The sequence below is a fragment of the Lithobates pipiens genome, unplaced genomic scaffold (assembly GCF_037356315.1).
Source record: "Lithobates pipiens isolate NorthernLeopardFrog02 unplaced genomic scaffold, aLitPip1_a1.2 Scaffold_8, whole genome shotgun sequence".
In the NCBI taxonomy this organism is placed as follows: domain Eukaryota; kingdom Metazoa; phylum Chordata; class Amphibia; order Anura; family Ranidae; genus Lithobates; species Lithobates pipiens.
Genome location: NW_027507903.1, coordinates 146,352,227 through 146,374,085, shown reverse-complemented (window position 1 = coordinate 146,374,085; position 21,859 = coordinate 146,352,227). Strand labels below are relative to the sequence as shown.

The 21,859-nt window shown below is 46.9% G+C and overlaps 1 protein-coding gene across 2 annotated transcripts in view; it reads right to left on the bottom strand.

Annotated features, from left to right (window-relative positions):
- The window catches only part of LOC143960915 (uncharacterized), an 83,882-nt gene that overhangs the window by 17,853 nt on the left and 44,170 nt on the right, over positions 1-21,859 (bottom strand). For both annotated transcript variants that reach the window (XM_077469932.1, XM_077469933.1), the window contains exon 5: positions 6,150-6,339. In XM_077469932.1, coding sequence (XP_077326058.1) covers positions 6,150-6,339 — 190 coding nt within the window. The remainder of the gene's footprint in view (positions 1-6,149; positions 6,340-21,859) is intronic.

The following is a 21,859-nucleotide window of genomic DNA, read 5'->3' as shown; positions in this document are numbered from 1 at the left end:
AACTAGTTCACAGACTCAGGGGACCCCCCAGGCACGATATTTAAAGGAATATTTCATTTTTATTGTTTCACTTTAAGCATTCTTAAAATCACTGCTCCTGAAAAAACGGCTGTTTAAAAACCTTTTTTGTGCATTGATACATGTCCCCTGGGCAGTATCCGCCGTCCCCAAACACTTTTTTTTCTTTTTTTGCAATAACTTGCATATAAGCCTTTAAAATTAGCACTTTTGTTTTTACAAATTCGTTTCCATAGACTTTAACTGTGTTTGCATGTTTGCACAAATTTTTGTCTGTTTGCAAGTTCTGGTGCAAACCAAACTGGGGGGTGTTTGGCTCATCCCTAATTTATTGCTGAGGTGATACAAGGCCTCACCCTATAATGGAAACAACATCGTCACCCAGCTGATAGGAGATAGCAAAAATAACTAGTGGCTTTGCAACTCTCACTACACACACAACAGGAAAACCAACACTCTGCATTTGCCTCTGTGCTGTAAAGGGAGAACTGTTTGGCTTTTAGAGAGCTCAGTAAAAACTGGCGTGGATACCACAGCTTAAAGGCAGTGCAAACATGTCTAAAAGCAGAGATACAAGGTAAAAGCAGTGTTTTTATAAAAATGGAAGTTAAAATTAAGGAGCAGATGTAGATGTATGGAGGGGCTCCGCTGATGGGGACACTGATGTAAGGAGGGGCTCCGCTGATAGGGACACTGATGTAAGGAGGGGCTTCTCTGGGGACACTGATGTATGGAGGGGCTCCGCTGGGGGCACCTGATGTAAGGGTGGATTCTGCTGGGGGCACCTGATGTAAGGGAGGACTCTGCTGGGGGCACCTGTTGTAAGGGAGGACTCTGCTGGGGGCACCTGATGCAAGGAGGGACTCTGCTGAGAATGCCTGATGTAAGGAGGGACTCCGCTGACGGCACCTGATGGCATCTGGTGGCAAGCGGCGTGGCAAGTGACACACTCAAGGCTCCCATTGATTCTGCAGTATGGGGAGTTGAATGATTTAATTTTTTATAACAATGTAATAATAGAAATATAGCACTTCCATTTTCCTGACACCATAACAACCATGGTGCAGGGATGATTGAAGCACTAACACCATGTGTTTGGAGTATCTTTATCTGCTGATTGTTAAACTTTCTTGTTAAGCACATATTTCTATTGTGGTGTAGGACCTGGGCCTGCTGTCCCTCCACTCCCCCTTCTTTCCTTCCTTCTCTCTCCTTCCCTCCGTCCCGCCCTATCTCTTTCTTTCTCCCTCTTTCTCCCTCCATCCCATGTTCATCTCAGACTCTATTCACACCCCCTATGAGCCATGCTCTTTGCGCGCCGCATTTTTCTTCCCCCGCAATGCCAAGCCTACTAACGAATGCACCACCCAGTAATTATAAGACTCCGCCCACAGGCAAAAAAGTGTTTTTTACAATGTTGGCAACTATATGCTTAGGAAATGTACAGATCTGCTCAAGCGGTGATGTACAGTAGTGAGAAAATTAAGTGAATCATTATTCTGGAGCTTCCGGTTTTTTAGTTTGTCAGTGTCCAATCCTCCTGTAGGTGGCAGTAAAACTCAACAAAATGTCTGTGTCTCTCAATGAACAAGAAAGAGAAGTACTTTCAGCCAACTGGGAAAGGAGGGATGATATTGATGCATCTGAAGTCATGTACTGCACAAGCACACTTTGAAAGTACAGTCACTTTTTCCAGAGATTCCCAGCTATTTTATTCGGATTGCTAAAGAGATGTGGCAGGACAGAGTGTGCAATAAGGTGCTTAAAACTTAATCTATGCTCAGATACTGATATAAAAAAGATAAAAATCACTAAGGGCAGGTTAATACTATCCCCAGAGAAAAATGTTCAGTTTTTATATGTGAGTAGTAATTACAGTTGTACAAAAAAATCCAACTATTGAACAGAGGACTTTACTAATCACAGTTGCCAGTCTTTGAGGGATCGTGTCTTGCTATTTTACAACGTACTTTTTTTTCTAAACTTTAATGCAAAGTCGCAAAGTGACATTTAAGTGCAGGGGTGCAGAGAGTGGTGAAGCAGTGTGGAAAAATTTAGACATATTGCATTTTTCCACACCACTCTGCCTAGCAGCTGACAGCTGTTTGGAAGTGCAAATGGGACACACAGAACACCATTGTTTTTAAGGCTAAGTTCACCATTCTGCAAAAAATAATAAATGCACATATTTTTGCAGGAAAAAAAATGTGCATTTATTATTTATTGCACAGGAGCCTGCAGAGCATTGCACCTGTGAACACCAGATCATAGATACAATGTCAGGCTCCGGCAGATATGTCCTCGGGCTTCCTGCCCATACCTCTATATGGGCTTTCTGTTAGAAAGTGGGCAGACATGTCAGTGGACTATGAGGGCACTCATCAACATCCTCGCAGCCCATTGAGAATTCCATACCACCTGCTATGGTGGCTTCTCATTCACAGATTCCTGTCAATAAACTATGCAGCTGTGTGGGCGGAGCCCTGCACAGCTGTGCCACTTTCAAATGCAGCGGGGGGTATGGGGAGAAGAACCCCCACTCACTGTCACATGGAGGGGAGGAGATCAGAGGTGCTGAAGCATGTTACATCTTAACATGCTCTTAACATTTAACATGCACCAAAAAGGTAAACTTATTCTTTAAAAAGAATATAACTAACATCTAACTAATTCCTATAACTAACCATAAAAAGTGAATAGGATAGGATATATAACAACAAAAAATACATAACATATCTAAAACAGATCAAACTAAAAATTTAAATATATATGATAGTATTTAACTATATATAAGATCCGTAATGCATTTTATATGGAAGATAGTAGAAAAACCCCAAATAACTTCCTTCTCAGAAAAGGCATTACGTCAACATTATGGTTATGACTAAAGCCTTATAGGCTGAAACGCATCAACTGGATTAACCACTAGGGATCGGGGCGTCGTCCCATGCACGAGCGGCCTGCGCGCTCTGTGATCAGCGAGTCTATGAGACCCCTTACCATGTGATCAGCTGCCAGCCAATGACAGCTGATCACGTAATGTCAACAGAGCCGGTAATCGGCTATTTTTTCTCCTCGCGCTAAAAAAGCTGATCACCGACGGCAGTGAGCGGGACATCAGTGCCCCAGCTCCTCAGTACCCACCTATGCCCCTACAAGTGCCCCCTACCAGTGTCCACCAGCTCCACCTGTCATTGCTCACAGTGCCACCTGTCAGTGCCCACAGTACCATCTATCAGTGCCCACAATCAGTGACTGGACAGTGCTGCTGCACATCAGTGCCATCTATCAGTGCCCACCAGTGTCAACTACCAGTGCCCATCAGTGCCACCTATCAGTGCCACCTATCAGTGGTACCTATCAGTCCCCATTCGTGCCACCCATCAGGGCCCATCAGTGCCATCTTATCATTCGCCATCAGTGCCGCCTTATCTGTGCCCATCAGTACCAACTTATCTGTCCCTATCAGTGCCGCCTTAACTGTGCCTATTAGTGCCCATCAGTGCAGCCTATCAAAGCCCACCAGTGAAGCCTATCAGTGCCCACCAGTGCAGCCTATCAGTGCCCACCAGTGCCGCCTCATCAGCGCATATCAATGAAGCAGAAAAATTACCTGTTTGCAAAATTTTATAACAAACTATTAAACATGATTTTTATTTTCAAAATTTTCCATCTTTTTTTGTTTGTTTAGCAAAAAATAAAAACCCCGGCTGTGATTAAATACCACCAAAAGAAAGCTCTATTTGTGGGAAAAAAAAATTTAAAATTTAATTTGGGTACACTGTTGTATGGCCGCGCAATTGTCATTCAAAGTGCGTCAGCGCCGAAAAGTGAAAATTGGTCTGGGCAGGAGGGGGGTTTATGTGCCCAGTAAGCAAGTGGTTAACCTGCGTTTGTTCACTGTGGCTATTCAATAAAATTAAGAAATATTAAGAGCAATGTAGCATTAGCCCCAGAATTAGCTGCTGGTTATTTTTGGGCTTACCGTTACCCTCCGTTCTCCTTGTTGCATGTCTAGGGGATGTCCCGTGGTAGATGGCCCAGTAACTTGAGACTGACAATAGATCCACTTGAATGGATTTTATTTGCAAAAAACTCAGACAATTGAATAGTCTTTCAACTTGGGATCAGAGGGTTGGAAAAGGAAGTTCAGGTACTCTTAATGTCAAAGTCTAAAAATGTTAAAGAACTTGCTTACTTTGACTGCATCCAGAGAATAGCCATTCACAGCTGGATGATCACTCAGGTTGGACAGTCCCTCTCTCACAAGGCCTAGCAGCCAACAAGGTGCTTACTCAGGAACAAAGTCTTTGTCACAGACGTTGTTGCAGAACATGTAGGGAAACTAAGCTTTAGAACACTTGTAGGATACCTGGATCTTTCAGCCTGCTTGGCGATATCCACCAGACCAGATTCTCTCGGTTCCTTCAGCCCTTCCAGGCTCTTGTTAAGAAAACCAGCCCGTACGTGGTGTTCTTCTAAAGAGTCCTCCCCTGGAATGCTTGAAGTACACTGCATCTCTCCCGAACCGGAGACGGCACCCAACCACCTTGGAATCCTCCTTTAGTTTCCTTGCCTTGGGCTAGCCAGCCCTGAGACATTAAAGTCAGATGGATCCGCACCCCAGGCCATAGCCTTCCTGGGGGCTGGTCAGGAGGACCAGGACCATGTAATCAGCAAATCATACAGGACCGGAACCCCCGAAGCACGTGACATCCACATCTTAAATAACCTCTCCCAGAGGGCACAGCGAGAGGGCCACTGCCACTGACCTTGCTCTGAAAGAGAGTAATATAAGCACCTAACCAGACTATAGTTCCACGCCTGCCACCAGAGACAGTGCCCCCTGTGGCCAGGCTGAACATCTCACAGTCCAGTCAGACTGATGCAGGGGTCCAATTTAGACAAATATACCCAAACAAAACAGTTTAGGCAAAGATTAACTTTGAAAAACGCATAGCGCGTGCTCTTTAGGAATAGCCGCTACAGCAACAACCAGAGTACAGATAATTTTTTTCACATTACCTCAACATTGCCGTGATCAAAATTCCGAATTATCAGCCCTAACAAAATGACAGCAATGACTTGACTTAAAAAAATATACTTTTTATTAACAGAATCAAATGCTATAGACCATTGTATGCTAGAAAGCCTGAATTATACTGTGCACTCTACATGATCTGCCTTCTGCAGTTATATGGGCAATGCAATTGCATTTATGTATATATCCTATGCTGTTTCGCTAGTTATTTGTTTATGCTTCCATTCTGTTGTCATTGTTTGTGCACTGGTACGCAGTAATGTTGGAACAGGAAGGGGCCATCCCCAAACTGCTCCCACAAAGTGAGCATGAAATTGTCCAAAATGTCTTGGTATGCTGATTCCTTAAGAGTTCCCTTTACTGGAAATAAGGGGCGAAGCCCAACCCCTGAAAAGCAACCCCACACCATAATCCTCCAACCACCAAATGATTTGGACCAGTGCACAAAGCAAGGATTATAAATACATGGATGAGCGAGTTTGGCATCCCAAAACTTTTGATAATATACTGCATCATCTACTGTAGGGGTGTCAAACTCAATTTCATTGTGGGCAGCATCAGCAATATGCTCAAAGGGCCGGTTGTATCTGTAAGACTATGTATCCAGATACATAGGAGTACTCAGTAGTATATGGCTTACAGAGTGCAGATTTCAGTAATGTGCTGCATACAGAGTGCAGGGTCGAGGAGTGTGCTACATAAAGAAGTGTAGGGTTTAGGGATGTGCTATGTACAGAGTGCAGAGCTCTGATGTGTGCTACATACAGAGTGTAGAGTGCAGGGTTGAGGAGTAAGCTACATACAGAGTTTAGGGTGTGCTATGCGCCCCCCCCCAGAAGCTTCTTCACATCTCACCTAGCCGGCCTGACTCCAGTACTTCTAGGCAGTGTAGGTGGCTCCACCTCTCTCTTTCAATTGCCAAGAGATACTTGGTCAGCATCTTTCCCCACCGTGCCCCACTGTGAGTGCGTGCAGGGTAAGGACCTGTGAGAGCCACGAGCCACAGAGAGGAAAGCTGTCCTTGTAAACACAGATGGCTACTGTGTTTACAGTGAAACTCTTAATAGATTTGTTTTCCTATATGTATTACCTTATTTGAGTTCAAATGCAACTTCGTAAGGTGTGCAAGGGTTGGCAGAGTCTTCACACTTCTAATTTTGTTGTAGGACAATATCAAAGTGGTTAGTTGGCTGCATGTCTTGAACACATCCATATCAAAAACTGCATTGAAGCTGAGGTCTAGAACTAGGAGATTAGGCAACGCTCTGAGGCCAGGAACACTAAATAAAATAAAAAAACGTACATAGGTTAGGATCATTCTAGCAATTTAGTCTAAATTACCATATAACTAAAGCAAGGTAAACCTAGCAATAAGCATGTGTGTGTGTGTGTGTGTGTGTGTGTGTGTGTGTGTGTGTGTGTGTGTGTGTGTGTGTGTGTGTGTGTGTGTGTGTGTGTGTGTGTGTGTGTGTGTGTGTGTGTGTGTGTGTGTGTGTGTGTGTGTGTGTGTGAATGTATGAAAATGTGACACAGAATTCACATTTAGGGTTAATGCTAGGTTCAGAACTATAATTTCTGAGTGGAGAATACCGTGTTTTTGGCTTTCTCCAGATTTTGTAGGTCATCAGGCCTGACAAAGGGGCCCTGCGCGGCTCCGAAACGTTGCGCTATCCTTGTGTTGTGATCATGCAACAAATCACCCGTTTGGACGCTATTTGTGTTGTTCCATGGTGTGCTGGCAAATATCTTCACCGTGACTTGAACCAGTATCCAGCTGGTCTTTGCTACAGCACCCAAATCTGAGAGCGCATCCAGGAATGTGTGCGATGGGAATATGAAGTACCACTCCGAGTCCCAGTATGGGGGACGAAAGGTCTCACCAGTGGTCAGGGGCCCCAGCCATAAGCCCTGAGACAGAGGTCTCATCGAGGGGTCAGAGCGCCCAGACAGAAGACAGCAGGTCTCAAATCCAGGTGTCAGATCAGCTCCTATCGGGGGTATCGGGAAAACCCAAATCCATAGGCCAGAGGTGGGCTGTGCAGCAAGGCACTGTAACTAAAGGCTAGAGAGCCAAGTGTTCCAGGAGGGCTGGACAACACAGTCAAAGACACTGGTAAGAGGAGCAGCAGTGCTGCCAAAAAGTAAGCCAGGTGGCTCAGTATTTTGTTTGTGTGGGAGAAAACCCTGTGTGGGCAACTAATGTACACGTGAATTTTCCATTTACTGAATAAAAGTGGGCTGCCATGCCCTAAATATTTACAGAATACTCATGGGCGTCCGCAGAACTTTTTTTCAGAGGGCATCATTTTAAGGTCACCCATGCCCCGCCCCTTTTTGATAATGTCATGAAGGGGAGGTGCTTAGTCATTATCACATAAAGCGTGATAACCCTCCCCCCTTACACTGCCACATTTTGGGGGAGGGAAATGTACCTGGTTTTGCAGTGGCCAAGATGTGGGAACTGTTGTTGAAGACTCTTCTAGTTTACCAGTGGATGTGGTTGACCTGGTGTCAGTTTCTGCAATATTAATGCCCAGTGTTGGTGTCAGTTTCTGCAATAATGACTGCCAGTATTGGTGCAGTAGCAATATTAGCCCCAGCATAGATGGTCAGTGGTGATATGCTAATTTAAAACCATGCAGCATGAAGGAGCTAATTAACACTGACATTGGTCACTAATTCAGTTCAAGGGGTTAATGAACACTGCGCCATTGATCTCTAAAGCGCCATACCCACTATTAGATTTTCTGCAGATTCTTGTCTTCAGATTTACCAAACCTCTATAATATGAGGTCAAACCTTAAGTGTTTCAATTTGTAGGCAGCAGGAATAGGTGAACACTCACACTGGCCACAAATGCTGCACAATGGGGTTAATTAACTGCTACTGGCCACTAATGCATTAGAGATCAATGGCAGTGTTCATTAACGCCTTGTGCTGAATTAGTGGCTAGTGTCAGTACATTAACTCCTTCATGCTGCATATTACTGGCTAATGGCTTAATTACAAAACCAAAAACCCACCACAGTTCCCAAGACATTAACCAGTCCTGTGCACTGGAAAAGATTCACTGCAACATTACACTGTTAAGCAACATATATTGTAATTCTCCTCTCTCTGCCATTGCTCACTTACCTAATTCCAGCAACATGCATGCACCCTTGCGGTGCCTCTCTCTCTCTCTCTCTCTCTCTCTCTCTCTTCCAGTCCCAGCCTCTGAATGAAATCATGTCAGAGGCAGGGATTAGAAATGATCTGTGGGGCAGAGTTCACTTCTTCTGACAGAGAGTAGGAGCGCAGGGAGCTTTCCAGCACTCTGCAAACCACTGCAGCTCTGCAAGGGCACTTTAGGTCTGACTTGGGCAGTGATCTGTGACTGTGTACTGAAGTGCATGTTCATCTGCCATCGGGCACAGTTTAGCTGGCACTGCCCACACTGTCACCTTGCCAATTCCAGGGGAGGGGGGGCACTTGACCCCCCTTGCGGACACCCATGAACACACAGTATGTATGTGTTAGATTATATATATATATAAGAGAGAGAGAGACAGAGAGATTCTAATATATAAAGTATATATATATATATATATATATATATATATATATATATATTGCGCCAGCTCCTGAAGAGCACGTACCATGTGTTTTTCAAATTTAAGGTTACACCTGAACTACAGTTTGGTTTGGGTACAATTGTCTAAATTTGGACTTCAGCATCAGTCTGACTGGACTATGAGATGTTCAACCTGGCCACAGGGGGCACTCTCTTCTGGCAGGCATGGAACTATGGTCTGGTTGGGTGCTTAAGTTATTCTCTCTCAGAGCCCAATGGGAGTGGTGCTCTTGCTGTGCTTTCTGGGAGAGGGTATTTAAGATGGGGTCATCATGTGGTTCGGGGTTTCGGTCCAGAAGTATGTACTGGCTTCATGGTCCTGGTCCTCCTGACCAGCCCCCAGGAAGGCTATGGCCTGAGGTGCGGATCTACCCAATCTTGTTGTCTCAGGGCTGGCTAGCCCGAGGCTAGGAAACTAAAGGAGGATTCTGAGGTGTTTGGGTGCCGCCTCCGGATTGAGAGAGACCCAGTGACTTCATGCTATCCAGGGGATGACTCTTAAGAAGAAGGCCACATACGGGTTGGTTTCTTAGTAAGAGCCTGGAGGAGCTGAGGTACTCAAGAGAATCCGGTCTCGTGGATATCGCCAAGCTGGCTGAAAGATCCAGGTATCACACGAGTGTTCTACAAGTTTAGTTTTCCTACGTGTTCTACAACGTCTGTGGCAGAGACTTATCCTTGTATGTTCTACAACAACGTCTGTGGCAGAGACTTGTTCCTGAGTAAGCACCTTGTTGGCTCCTAGGTCTTGTGAGAGATGGACTGTCCAACCTGAGGGAACATCCAGTTGCGAATGGCTATTCTCTCGATGCAGTCAAAGTAAGCAAGTTCTTCAATATTGACTTTGACATTAAGAGTACCTGAACTTCCTTTCCAACCCTCTGATCCCATTTTAAGAGACTGTTCATTGTCTAAGTTTTTTGCAAATAAAATCCATTTAAGTGGATCTGTCGTCAGTTTCTCAAGTTACTGGGGCATCTACCACGGGACACCCCTAGATATGAAGTGAGGAGAAAGAAGGTAACGGTGAGCCCAATCTAACCAGCAGCTCCTTCAGGGGTTAGTGTTTTATATATATATATATATATATATATATATATATATATATATATATATATATATATATGCACACACACACACACACACACAGTATCTCACAAAAGTGAGTACACCCCTCACATTTGTGTAAATATTTTTATTTTATTATATCTTTTCATGTGACAACACTGAAGAAAATGGGATTTTTGAACTCACTGTAAAATCCTTTTCTCTGAAGTTCATTGATGGACACAGCTCCTTTCATTCTTGACCTTAGGGTTATCACGCCACCTTCAGGAGAGGACTGGGCAGAACATGTAACACATGTAAAAACAGCAAGACTGCACAGCACCACCCAGGGGGTTGTCCCTCTGGCTATAGCCCCTCACCCTGCTTCCTGCAGCTCAGTTCGTCAAAAAGCAGTGCAAACATAAATAGGAGGGATCTGTGCTGTGCCCGTCAATGAACTTCAGAGATAAGAATTTTACGGTGAGTACAAAAATCCCAATTTCTCTTTCGTTCATTGACGAACACAGCTCCTTTAATTCTTGACCTTAGGGATGTTCCCAAGCAGTGTCAAAAAACGAGTGGTGGAAACAGCAAAACATAACTTCACCCACAACAAAAGGAACACCTCAACAGAGGAGTCGCCATCTTAAATGGCCGCCATCAAAACCAGCAGCCAACTTATGCATCAAAAGATGCGTGTACAACAAACTTGTAACTTAAAGAAAGTGTAAATTGCAACCTTACACAGTCGCCTGCAAAACCTTGCGGCCAAAGCAAGCATTCAAAGATGCGCTTACATCAAGTCATGTAGAATTTAGTGAAAGTGTGAACGGACAACCAAGTCGCCGCCTTACACACCTAAGAGACAGACGCTTGATGTCGGAAAGCCCAGGAGGTTCCAATTGCCCTCGTGGAATGAGCCATGACAGGAAAAGGGGGCACCTGCCCCTTTAAGGCATAGGCCTGAACCACGATTTGTCTGATCCAACGAGAACTGGTGGACGACGAGACCGGCAGACCTTTTTTCGGACCAGCCACCGAGACAAACAGAGAGTCTGACTTCCGGAAGGGAGCCGTAGCAGACAGATACACCCGTAGAGCCCGGACCATGTCCAGGGAATGTAAGGCAAACTCTTTTGGGTGTGTTGGCTTAGGACATAAGGATGGTAACACGATGTCCTCATTTAGATGGAATGTTGAAACCAACTTTGAAAGGAAAGAGGGCTTGCGGACGTACCACCGACTTATCCTTGTGGATGACCAGGTAGGGAGACTTGCTGACAAGGCCCCCAACTCGGAAACCCTCCTGGCAGATGTAATAGCCACTAGAAAGACTAATTTCTGAGAAAGAGTTAAAAAGGGAATCTCCCTAATGTTTTCAAATGGCGGTTCCTGAAGTGCAAATAGCACCAGATTCAGAACCCACGAAGGTAGCGGTGGTCGAAGCGGAGGGACAACGTGTCAAACCCCTTGCACAAAAGTATTCACCAATGAGTGAGTAGCCAAGGGACGTTGGAAAAAGACAGCCAAGGCTGATATCCGTCCTTTGATGGTGCTTAAGGCAAGTTTCTGATCTACTCCTCGCTGCAAAAACAGCAGGATCCTGGAAACTGAGTATGTGCGCAGAAGCCACCCCATCTCCTCACACATGGAGATGTAAGCCTTCCACGTACGATGGTAAATCTTTGGAGAAGATGACTTCCGTGCCCTCAGCATGGTGGAAAATACAGAGTCCGACAGACCTTGGTCCCTTAGTACCTGGTTTTCAACAGACATGCCGTTAAAGCGACGGTGAAGCAGGATGAAATATTGGACCTTGCGATAGAAGGTCTTCTCGCATCAGCAGCCGCCAAGGAACATCCGCCACCAGTCGTACTAGGTCAGTGTACCAAGGACGTTGAGGCCAATCTGGGGCAATCAGAATCACTGAAATCCCCTCTACCTCCACTCTGTACAGCAGAAGTGGTAGAAGTTTGAGTGGGGGGAAGGCACATGTTGCTCTGCCAATTGGAGGATGTGCTCCCGTGCTGCCACCGAGCTCCTTGTTCCTCCTTGATGGTTGACATATGCCACTGCCGTGGCGTTGTCTGACTGAATCCTGACCGGATGCCCCTGTAGCCATCTGGACTATGTGGAGAGGCACCGTCTGATCGCCCGAAGCTTGAACACATTGATCGGCAGTTGGGATTCTTCCCACGACCAGAGGCCCTGGGCTGACTGTACGTCCAAAACTCCCCTCCGACCGGTCAGGCTGGCGTCCATTGTGATCATCGTCCAATGGAGAGGAAGGAACGATCTCCCAGACTGAAGGGCCACCAGAAAAAGGAAACCCTGCCTAACTGGCTCACCCGAATTTGACAATCCAGGGATAACGAAGATTTGTTCCATTTTGACAAAATCTCCTTCTGCAAGACTCGAGTGTGAAATTGAGCGTATGGTACCGCCTCGAAAGTGGCTACCATGAGACCCAGAACTCTCATGCAGAAGTGCAGCGAAGACCACCTGCGGTTCACCAACAACTTCACCGCAGCTTGAAGAGTCTGCAGCTTGTCTGAAGGGAGAAAAACTCTTGCTTCTGAAACAGTAAGCCCAGATACGCCAGGTGTTGAGTCAGCACTAACACCGACTTCTTTAGGTTCAGCACCCAACCAAACTCCTGGAAAGTCTGCATGGTGATCGCTACATCCTCCCTTAATTCTGAGGCGGAAGCTGCTCTCAGTAGGAGGTTGTCTAGTTAACTGTAAGTATGTGTCCTGGATATGCAGGGATGTCAGGAAGTCCCCCTGATTGAGTGCAGCTACCACGGAGTGAACTGATTCCATCCTGAACCTTTGCACTTTCACAAAGCTGTTGAGGGCCTTCAAGGCCAGGATTGGAAGTACCCATTCCTTTTTGGGGATTACAAACAGATTGGAGTAGAATCCCTGAAACCTTTCCAGCGCCGGTACAGGTACTATCACCCCGCGCAGTAGCAGGTCCTGTACTGCCCCAAACAGGGCTTCCCGATGAGCCGGAGGTAGAGGTAGGTTGAAGGGAAAAGGGAAAAAATCTGTTTGGTGGACAAGAAAAACTCTATCTTGTATCCCAATTAAACCAGTTCACAGACCCATTGGTCGGACAATAGCGAGGTCCACCGAAGGCGATACCCCACCTGAGAGTTGGATGGGGCAAACCTTCATGCGGTAAAATTTGTGCCCGCAGACTTGTTTGGCTTGTGAAACCAGGAATGCTTTTGTCCTTCAGCAGGCGCCTTGTCGGACTGGAAAACGCTTACCTGTCGACCCAGGCAGGCGAAATGTTCAAGTTAGACTTACCGATACCTTGTTTTCCAATAGACTTTCAGTACAGCATCCGAGAGATCATGGCTCCTCCTCCCAAAGGAAACACCTCCTCCTTCAAGTCTTTAAAAGGAAAGCCTCCACGTAGTACAGGGGTGGCCAACCAGACAAAGACCAAGAGCCACATTTTTTACCAAGTTACCGCAAAGAGCCACATCATACGCATGGGCACACATGAACATCACCCCATCCCTTCCTCATACACACATACGTTTGCTCTCATCCAATGCGACACTAAAATACTCACAAGCTTGAAGATCAGAGTGCAACTTTGACTGAATAGACGTGTTAATGTCTGATATTCTGTGCTCAACAGTGTGGCGGGACAGTTGGAGGTCTGATACCATTCGTTTTAGTTTGTCGTTTTCAGGAGACAAGATTTCAACAATGTCACAGAGGCATTTTTTAATGAACTCCCCTTCATTGTATGGCTTTTTGGCCCGTGCAATGTTCCAAGCCAGTTGATACGATGCAAGCGTTACAGTCTCTGTGTGCTTTGTAAGTTTTTTGAAAAACTTTGCCTGCTTTTCTGTCTGACTTTTCAAAGTAACCAACTTGTGCTTGCGAAGTTCAGTCCCTTTTGGAAATTCCTGGTCGATGTTAGCATGGAGTGAGCTGAAGTGGCGCTGAAGGTTTGAAGCTTTGAAATGCGACAAGGACACCTGACATATAAGGCAGAATGGCTTTCCATTACGTTCAACAAAAAAATATAAACTCTCCCACTCTGTTAAAAACGTCCTGTGTTCTTCTTCATATTTTCGTTTTGCTGTGCATTTTTTCCCTGCCATTTTGCCCTTACTGAAAAACTGCCCACGTGTGCAGTTGACGTAAATACAGAGCAAGGGGACGGGGTAGTGAGAGTGAGGGGTGAGCGGAGGTGTGTATGAGAGCGGCAGAGTTCTGGCCGAAAAATTTGAAACAAACTCCGACGGATTCGAACGTGATGACATACGACTCGACTCGAATAAGGAAGTTCATAGCCAGGAGTAGCCAATAGCTGCACTAGCGAATTTCTCGGTAGGAACTGGGTCCGGCAGAGTTCTGGCCGAAAAATTTGAAACAAACTCCGACGGATTCGAACGCGATGACATACGACTCGACTCGAATAAGGAAGTTCATAGCCAGGAGTAGCCAATAGCTGCACTAGCGAATTTTTCGGTAGGAACTGGGTCCGGCAGAGTTCTGGCCGAAAAATTTGAAGCATGTTTTGCAATTCTGACGGACTTTCCGAATGAGCGGACTTGGCCACACACAATCACACCAAACTCCGACGGATTCGAACATGATGACGTACGACTCGACTCGAATAAGGAAGTTCATAGCCAGTAGCGTAAGAGCCGCACGGAACCGGGCAAAGAGCCGCATGCGGCTCGGGAGCCGTGGGTTGGCCACCCCTGACGTAGTACCATCAGTTGTTTGTAGAGACTCTCCAGCCCCAGCTACAACACACAAGCGACAGTTATATCATAGTATTACAGCAATAGCATAAACAGGGCGGGTTACTGCTGTCATGAAAGTCTATTGGAAAACAAGTTACCGGGAAGTATAACTTTTCTAAAACGACTTTCAGGACAGCACCCAAGAGGATTATCGAGACTTACTCCAATCAGGGTGGGACAACTGCGTGTAGTACTTTCCTTCCAAAAGCCTGATCCCCAGCCGTAATAAGGTCTAATCTGTAATGGCTGGCAAAGGTCGTCAGACTTGTCCAAGTAGCTGCCTTACATATCTGTTCGGGGGTGGCACTAGCTTTCTCTGCCCAACTCACCGCTGCAGCTCTTGTAGAATGAGCCCAGATACTTACTGGACTCTTCTGGCCTCTAAGGGAATAGGCTTCAACAATAGCCATTATTAACCATCTTGTTATGGTTCCTCTGGAGATTTGCTTTCCCTTCTTATTGCCTGAAAATAAAATAAATAGTGCATCCGCATGTCTAAAGTCTTTAGTGGCTTCCAAGTAACTTAGGATTGCTCTCTTAACATCCAAGGTATGGAATGTGTCTTCTTTCTTACCCGACGCATTAGAGCAGAATATAGGTAGAATTATCTCCTCAGTTTGATTCTGAACTGAGGCAACTTTTGGTGAAAAATTAGGATCCGTTTTCAGAACAATCCTGTCTGGAAAAACTGAAAAAAAACGGCTCCCTGATTGACAAGGTGTCAGGGAACTCACCATGTGAATGCCTGTCCCCGTATAGCAGCGGTTCATCTTCGTTCTAGGCACCATGCGCGGTGTCCCCTTCAGAGGCGTACGAGTTCCGGAACGAACGGACGCACGCTAATCCGAACACGTGGACGTATGCCAATCCGAACACGCGGATGCACCCACGCAAACTGAACGTATGTACGTACTCACGCACGGACGGCCACTTCCACCAATCCTGGCACACTTCTCCCTATATAAACGGGATCCTGGCCTGATACCAGTGCTGGATCGTCTTCAGCTATTCCTGAGACACATGATCGTTGTTCCTGTGATCTTGTTCCTGTGACCTTGTTCCCGATACCCATTCCTTTGGATACTCCTTGTTACAATCTCCTGGACTACCACTGACCTCGGCTTGGACTTACGACTTTGGCTTGCTTCCTGATTTTGTACCTCATTGCTAGCACATTACCAGACCCTTGCTCGTCCTTGACTACGCACCTGCCTCTCTTTCCTGTACCGCATTGCCTGCCAGTTGTTGACCTTTCTTGTTCCAGACGTGCAGTGTTTCCTTTACACCTGCTGGGCTTCCGCTGTCTACCTCCGTGATCAACCTACACCTCTTCCTCCGTGAGGACCCAGCGTCTCCAGGCCTTCAACTTCCACCTGCAGGCACCTGCACCCTTTCGCTGTCTTCACGCTCCCTGTTACCCCCTCCAGGGGTGTGGAGACCGGAACCGTGCAAGAGGCCACCCTCAACAGTCTGACTCCGCTGTAAGGTACGTGACAAGGCATGCAACTCACTGACTCTCTGAGCTGTTTTAATGGCCACTAAAAAAACAGTTTTTACTGTAATTAATTTCAGGGAGACTAAGTTAATGGGTTCAAAAGGATCCCTGGTCAGGGCCTGTAGAACAATTGTCAAGTCCCATACTGGGCAACTTTTATTCACCACTGGTCTAGACCGGGAGAGTGCTTTAAAAAATCGAATCACTAAAGGATCTGATGCAATAGATCTTTCCAAGAAGACCCCCAGCACAGCCACTTGAACCTTGAGGGTGCTGATCGTCCAGGTCCTTATCTGCCCCTTCTTGCAAAAACTCCGGAACGGAGGAAATTTGTTTTGGTGATCTTACAGATGTTGCGCACCAAGAGTTAAAGACCTTCCAGGCTTTAAAACATATTGCTCTTGTGACCTTCTTCCTGCTGGAAATTAGGGTAGCCACCAACTTATCTGAGAAACCCTTTCTCTTCAACAGCTGCTCCTGAGAAACCAGGCTGTGAGCCTTAGTTTTTCTACTTCCTGATGAAACAGATGCCAGTATGGTTTTAGCTGCATCTGCAGAAGGGACGAGAACCACAGTCTTTTGGGCCAAAACTGAGTGATCAGAATTATCATTGTATCCTCTTTCCTGATTTTATTTATGACTCGAGGTATCAACTGAAAAGGGGGGAAGGCGTAACACAAACAAAACTTCCAACTGTGCGCCAAGGCATCCACTCTGAGTGACGGCTCGTGCCTGTTCAGGGAGAAGAAGAGAGGGACTTGGGAATTTCCCTGAGTCACAAAGAGATCCACTATTGGCTGCCTCCATCTTTTTACTATCAACTTGAAAACCTTGGGATTCAATTGCCACTCTGCTTCTAAAATCTGGTTCCTGCTGAGGAAGTCTGCTATTTCGTTTAGCGTTCCCTTTAGATGGACCGCAGACAAGGATAGAGTATGCTGCTCTGCCCAAGCCAGAATACCTCTTACCAGATCCTGCAGTGCCCTGCTTCTGGTTCCCCCTTGCCTGTTTATGTAAGCTACCGCCGTGGCATTGTCTGACAGGATCTGAACATGTTGTCCCTGGACAAATTCTGCAAAGGCTAAAACAGCCATCCCCACTGCCTTTAGCTCCCTCCAATTAGAGAAACTCTGTGCTTCCTCTGCAGACCAGGAGCCCTGTACCCACTGACTGTCAATGTGAGCCCCCCAACCCCAGGAGCTGGCATCAGTTGTCAGCCGTACCTGGATTGGGAAGGACCATAACAGACCCTCTGAGAAAACCTCCCAGTTACTCCACCACCATAGACTTCTTTTTACCATGGTGGGGACCCTTACCAGAGAATCCAATGAACTCTGCTGGTGATCCCAAATGTTCAACAGAAAGGTTTGCAGAGGCCTGAAATGGAGCTTCGCCCACTGGACTGCCGGTATAGAAGAAGTCAGGGTTCCCAATACTGACATAATCTTCCTGATGGACAAAATCTGATTGGACTGTAGCTGAGACACTAATTGTATCAACTTTTCCTGTTTTTCATCTGGTAGAAAATGTTTGTAATCAAAAATCTTTTCGGTGGTTCCTCCGTAAACTCTATCGCGTAACCCTGGGAGAGCATGTTCACAATAAACTGGTTTTGAGTAATGGCTCTCCACTGAGGAAGAATCTCCTACCAACCTTGAGGGGCGAGACTTTGTGATTTTCCAGTGGTCGCAGGAGGATTAAGGGGCACTCCACCCCGACCTTTGGGTTTCAGTGCAGACCAAAGCTTCCTTTTTTTCTGCGTTTTTTCTTCCTGTTGCCCTTTTTGGGTCCGAAAAAAATGCCTACGTGTTTTCACCTGTTTCTTCTTGACCGGAAACGCTTTCTTTTTGTCTGCCGTCCGGTCAAGAATAGACTCCAACTCTGAGCCAAACAAAAGATCACCTGCAAAAGGGATGCTACATAGTCTATTTTTAGATGCCACATTCTCTGGCCATGTTTTCAGGGACAAGGCCCTTCTTACAGAATTAGTCAGGGCTGCTGATCTGGCTGTCATGAAATTGACTCTGCTGAGGCATCCGCAATATAGGCAATCGCTACCAATAAAGTAGAAAAGGAGTCGAATATCTCCTGTTTCGGGGAATCTGCTGTAATGTGTGCCTTTAATTGGTTAATCCAGTGGTCTAGATTCCTTGCAACACAGGTTGTTGCCATTGCCAGCTTTAAATTATTCATTACCGACTGCCAGGCTCTTTTGAGAAGCAGGTCAATCCTTTTGTCCATGGGCTCCTTCAATGTGCCCATATCCTCAAATGCTAAGTCCGTAGACTTTGAGACTTGGGAAAAAGCAGAGTCCAACTTTGGGACTTTGTTCCAAACAAAATCCGGGTTATCCTCAAAAGGAAACCTCCTTTTGTGTGCCCTGGAAAAAAATGGCTTCCTTTTAGGCTCTAGCCGCTCTTTTTTGATCATATCTGAGATTATAGAATGGACCGGGAAGGCGCGACCTTTAGAATCCCCTAGCCCTGCGTACATACGGTCATGCAGGGAGAGTTCTTTCTTTTCTTCCTCTAACCCCCAAGTCGCATGAATCACTTTAAGAATTTAAATGAATCACTCCCACCTCTTCTAATGACAATTTGTACTTAGAGGCGGCCAACAAATCATTTTCCTCCTCCTCTGAATCTGATTCGTCCAGTGCCATGGAGGCAGACTCTTGAGAAGTGTCCTGTGATATCATACCCCCTATCAGCAACTGAGAGCTCCCTTGGGGTTCTAGGGATGGCTGCAGGATTCTGGGCTCTCCTGAAGATCCTGATTCCTCTCTCAAATTAGATCTGAATGCCTGAAAGGTGGCCCTGAGTTCATCCTTAAAGGTTGTCACCAAATCGCCACATATGGATGGGGACTCTTCCCTGACCAAGTTTGAAATGCAAAGCGCACAGAGCGTTTTAGCCCATGTTTCGCTCAGCTTTTTCTTGCAAACAGGGCACCTTCTTTTAACTGGTTGGTAGCACTTTTAGCCTGGACAAACAGAAAAAAGAGACAAGAAACAAACCACGCTTTAAACATCTGCGATTCAACGCAGGTGACACCCAGGTGCACCTAGGAAGAACCAACACACTTCCCTGTGCTCAGCAAGCCAACACCACCCCTTCACCTTATGCCTCTGTAGCCAAACAGGAGTGCATTACAGGCAGCATACCCAGGAAATGGGGATGCGGTGAAAGCGGGGGGGGATAGGGTGATTAAATTCCCTTCCTGCAGGAGAAATGGCTCAGGATATCAGAAAAAGCCAGATTCCTACCTTAGCCTTGCTGGAGTCTTGGCTTGCCCCCTTATCTGCATTGCTGTCCATGTTGCTAGCAGCGTGGTAAGATGAATAACCACCGGTCCCGGGTTCGGAACCAGAACTAAAGGCGCTAGATGACCCTACTCTCTCCCCCCTGCGCTTTGCGGCCAGAAGTGACGCCGCGCGCCGACCCGGAAGTCCCGCCCCTTCCCCGAAGGGCGTGGCCGAGGCTCTCCTAGCCACCAGAACAATGGCGGCCGCCGTCCGGATCCCACGATGCAGTGCACACTGCACCAGTGGGAAATTTGAACACCGCGGCCGCCCGTCTGCAAAATAAAATCGGAACAGGCGCAGCCGGTCATACGTGCTCTCCCCGAGCACAGAAGGGGGAGAGAGAGACCACAGCACCATCCAGGTAGGAGGCAGGTGGGAGGATCAGTCTTCTGAAAAGACTCTTTTTTTTTTAAAAGAGGGGTGAGAACCGGTGTCTCCTAGGACAAGCCCGAGAGATCATGGCTCCCACCGGAGGTGTTCCTCCAGCTGGAGGAAACACAAAAAACTGATGGTACTACATGGAGGCTTTCCTTTTAAAGACTTGAAGGAGGAGGGGTTTCCTTTGGGAGGAGGAGCCATGATCTCTCAGGTGCTGTCCTGAAAGTTGTTTTGAAAAAAGACGTTTCTGAGTGGAAAAAGAGGGCCCTTGCCTACGGCATGGCTCCTTACCCTTACTGGACTGTGGGAGCAACGTGCTCTTCCCACCAGTTACATTTTTAATAATGTCATCCAGCGAAGCTCCAAAAAGCCTCCCACCTTGGAAGGGCAAATCTGCCATTGCTTTTTTAGATGCCTGGTCCGCAGACCAGCATTTCAGCCAAATCAAGCACTGTAGCACCACTGCTGATACTGATGCTCTAGAGAGCAGGGAGACCGTATCCAGGGCTGCATTACAGACATACTTAGGGCCATGCGCCAACTGGTCTGCCAGCTGTACACAGACCGGGGGAGACTGTTGCTTCTCCAATTCACAGTGCAACAACTTTGCCTATTCAGTAAGCATCTGCGACACCAAGGCCATGACCAGCACAGGTCGTAATGCTGATCCCACTACCGTAAACATGGACTGGGCCACTGCCTCGGCCCTCCTATCGGCAGGGTCCTTGAAGGCAGGAGTCCCTTCTACCGGAATCTTGGTTATTTTATTTAACCTAGATACTGGGGAGTCAACAACCGGAGGAGACGTCAATTTTTTCAGGAGGCTCGCCTCAAAGGGGTAACACACCACCATTCTTCTTGGGACTGAAAAAGGCCAGATGCAGACTTCCCCATTCCGTGTAAATGAACTTATCAAAATAAGTCAAATATGGAAACATCTCAGGTGTCTGGGCTTGTTTGCAGGACCCAAAAGGGACCGCCACCTCAGCAGAGGTTCCTGCTGCATCCTGTATCTTCAGGGTATCCCGCACCGCAGTGATAAGTGCTCCTACTACCGCTTTTTCCTGCGCTAACCCGGACACAGAGTAATTCTCACTATCTGAACGGTAATGGTCCTCATCCTCTGATACGTCAGAACAGGGGCCCACCCTCCTAGCTGCTCACAGACTGAGGGACCCCTCCATAGAACTTGCCACCCTGACCGAGTGCTGCGCTGTGCTGCCGCTGACCGATCTGCCCTGTTTCAGTCACAACGTGCTCAGAGTGTTCTGAGTTACACAGACCCAGCACTAGAGGTAAAAACGCTCTGAGGATACAAGAAAATGGCTGCCGGCTGTCTTTAGTGCAAAAATCACCAAGAAAATGGCCACCGAACCTTCTAGAAAAAAAGCCCATACACTGTATAAGACTACAGGAAAATGGCCGCGGCCTCAGCGAAATGGCCGCAGCCCCGCAGCAGCCTCTCCTGAGGTAAATTTACTCAGGCACCTCACAGCAAAGAAAAAAAAGGGACAGAAAAGTAAAAACTGACCCTAACAGCCAGAGCAGCCCCCCGCCAAAGCCCGAAGGACCTAGGCCTAGGTACATACACCGCACCTCATGCCCAGTCATACAGCAGCCCCAGCAGGGGGAGGAGGGAATGGGGGATAGGGAGAGAGGAAAGGGAGAGTGAGAGACCCCCTAGTCAACCTCCCAGGGAATGCACATCTGCTCTATCCTGCTGAGGCAGGGAGAGCCGTACTTATCCTTCCTGTCGAGATTGCTGGACGCATTCCACACTGTGACACGGACAGCAGTAGCCCGGTCATATGTGTGCCCCGGAGCATATAGCACACCGGCCACCCCTAAGGAACAGAAGGGGCATATCGTGGCCGAACCAGCACATAGCTAGGGTCTGCCCAAGCTCGATGGCCAGGCTGGGGAGACTACAAGGATCTATATTATCCAGCCTGTCACCCAGCCGGCTGTTGATGGTAGATCACAAGATCAAAAATTGTAGAAAACGCAAAAAATCCCAGGACCAATGGTCCCCTCAGGAAGTCAGGTCCTTCTCCTACACTAGGCAGAAAAAAACTGAGCTGCAGGAAGCAGGGTGAGGGGTTATAGCCAGAGGGACCATCCCCTGGGCGGTGCAGTGCAGTCTTGCTGTTTTTACATGTGTTACATGTTCTGCCTAGTTCTCTCCT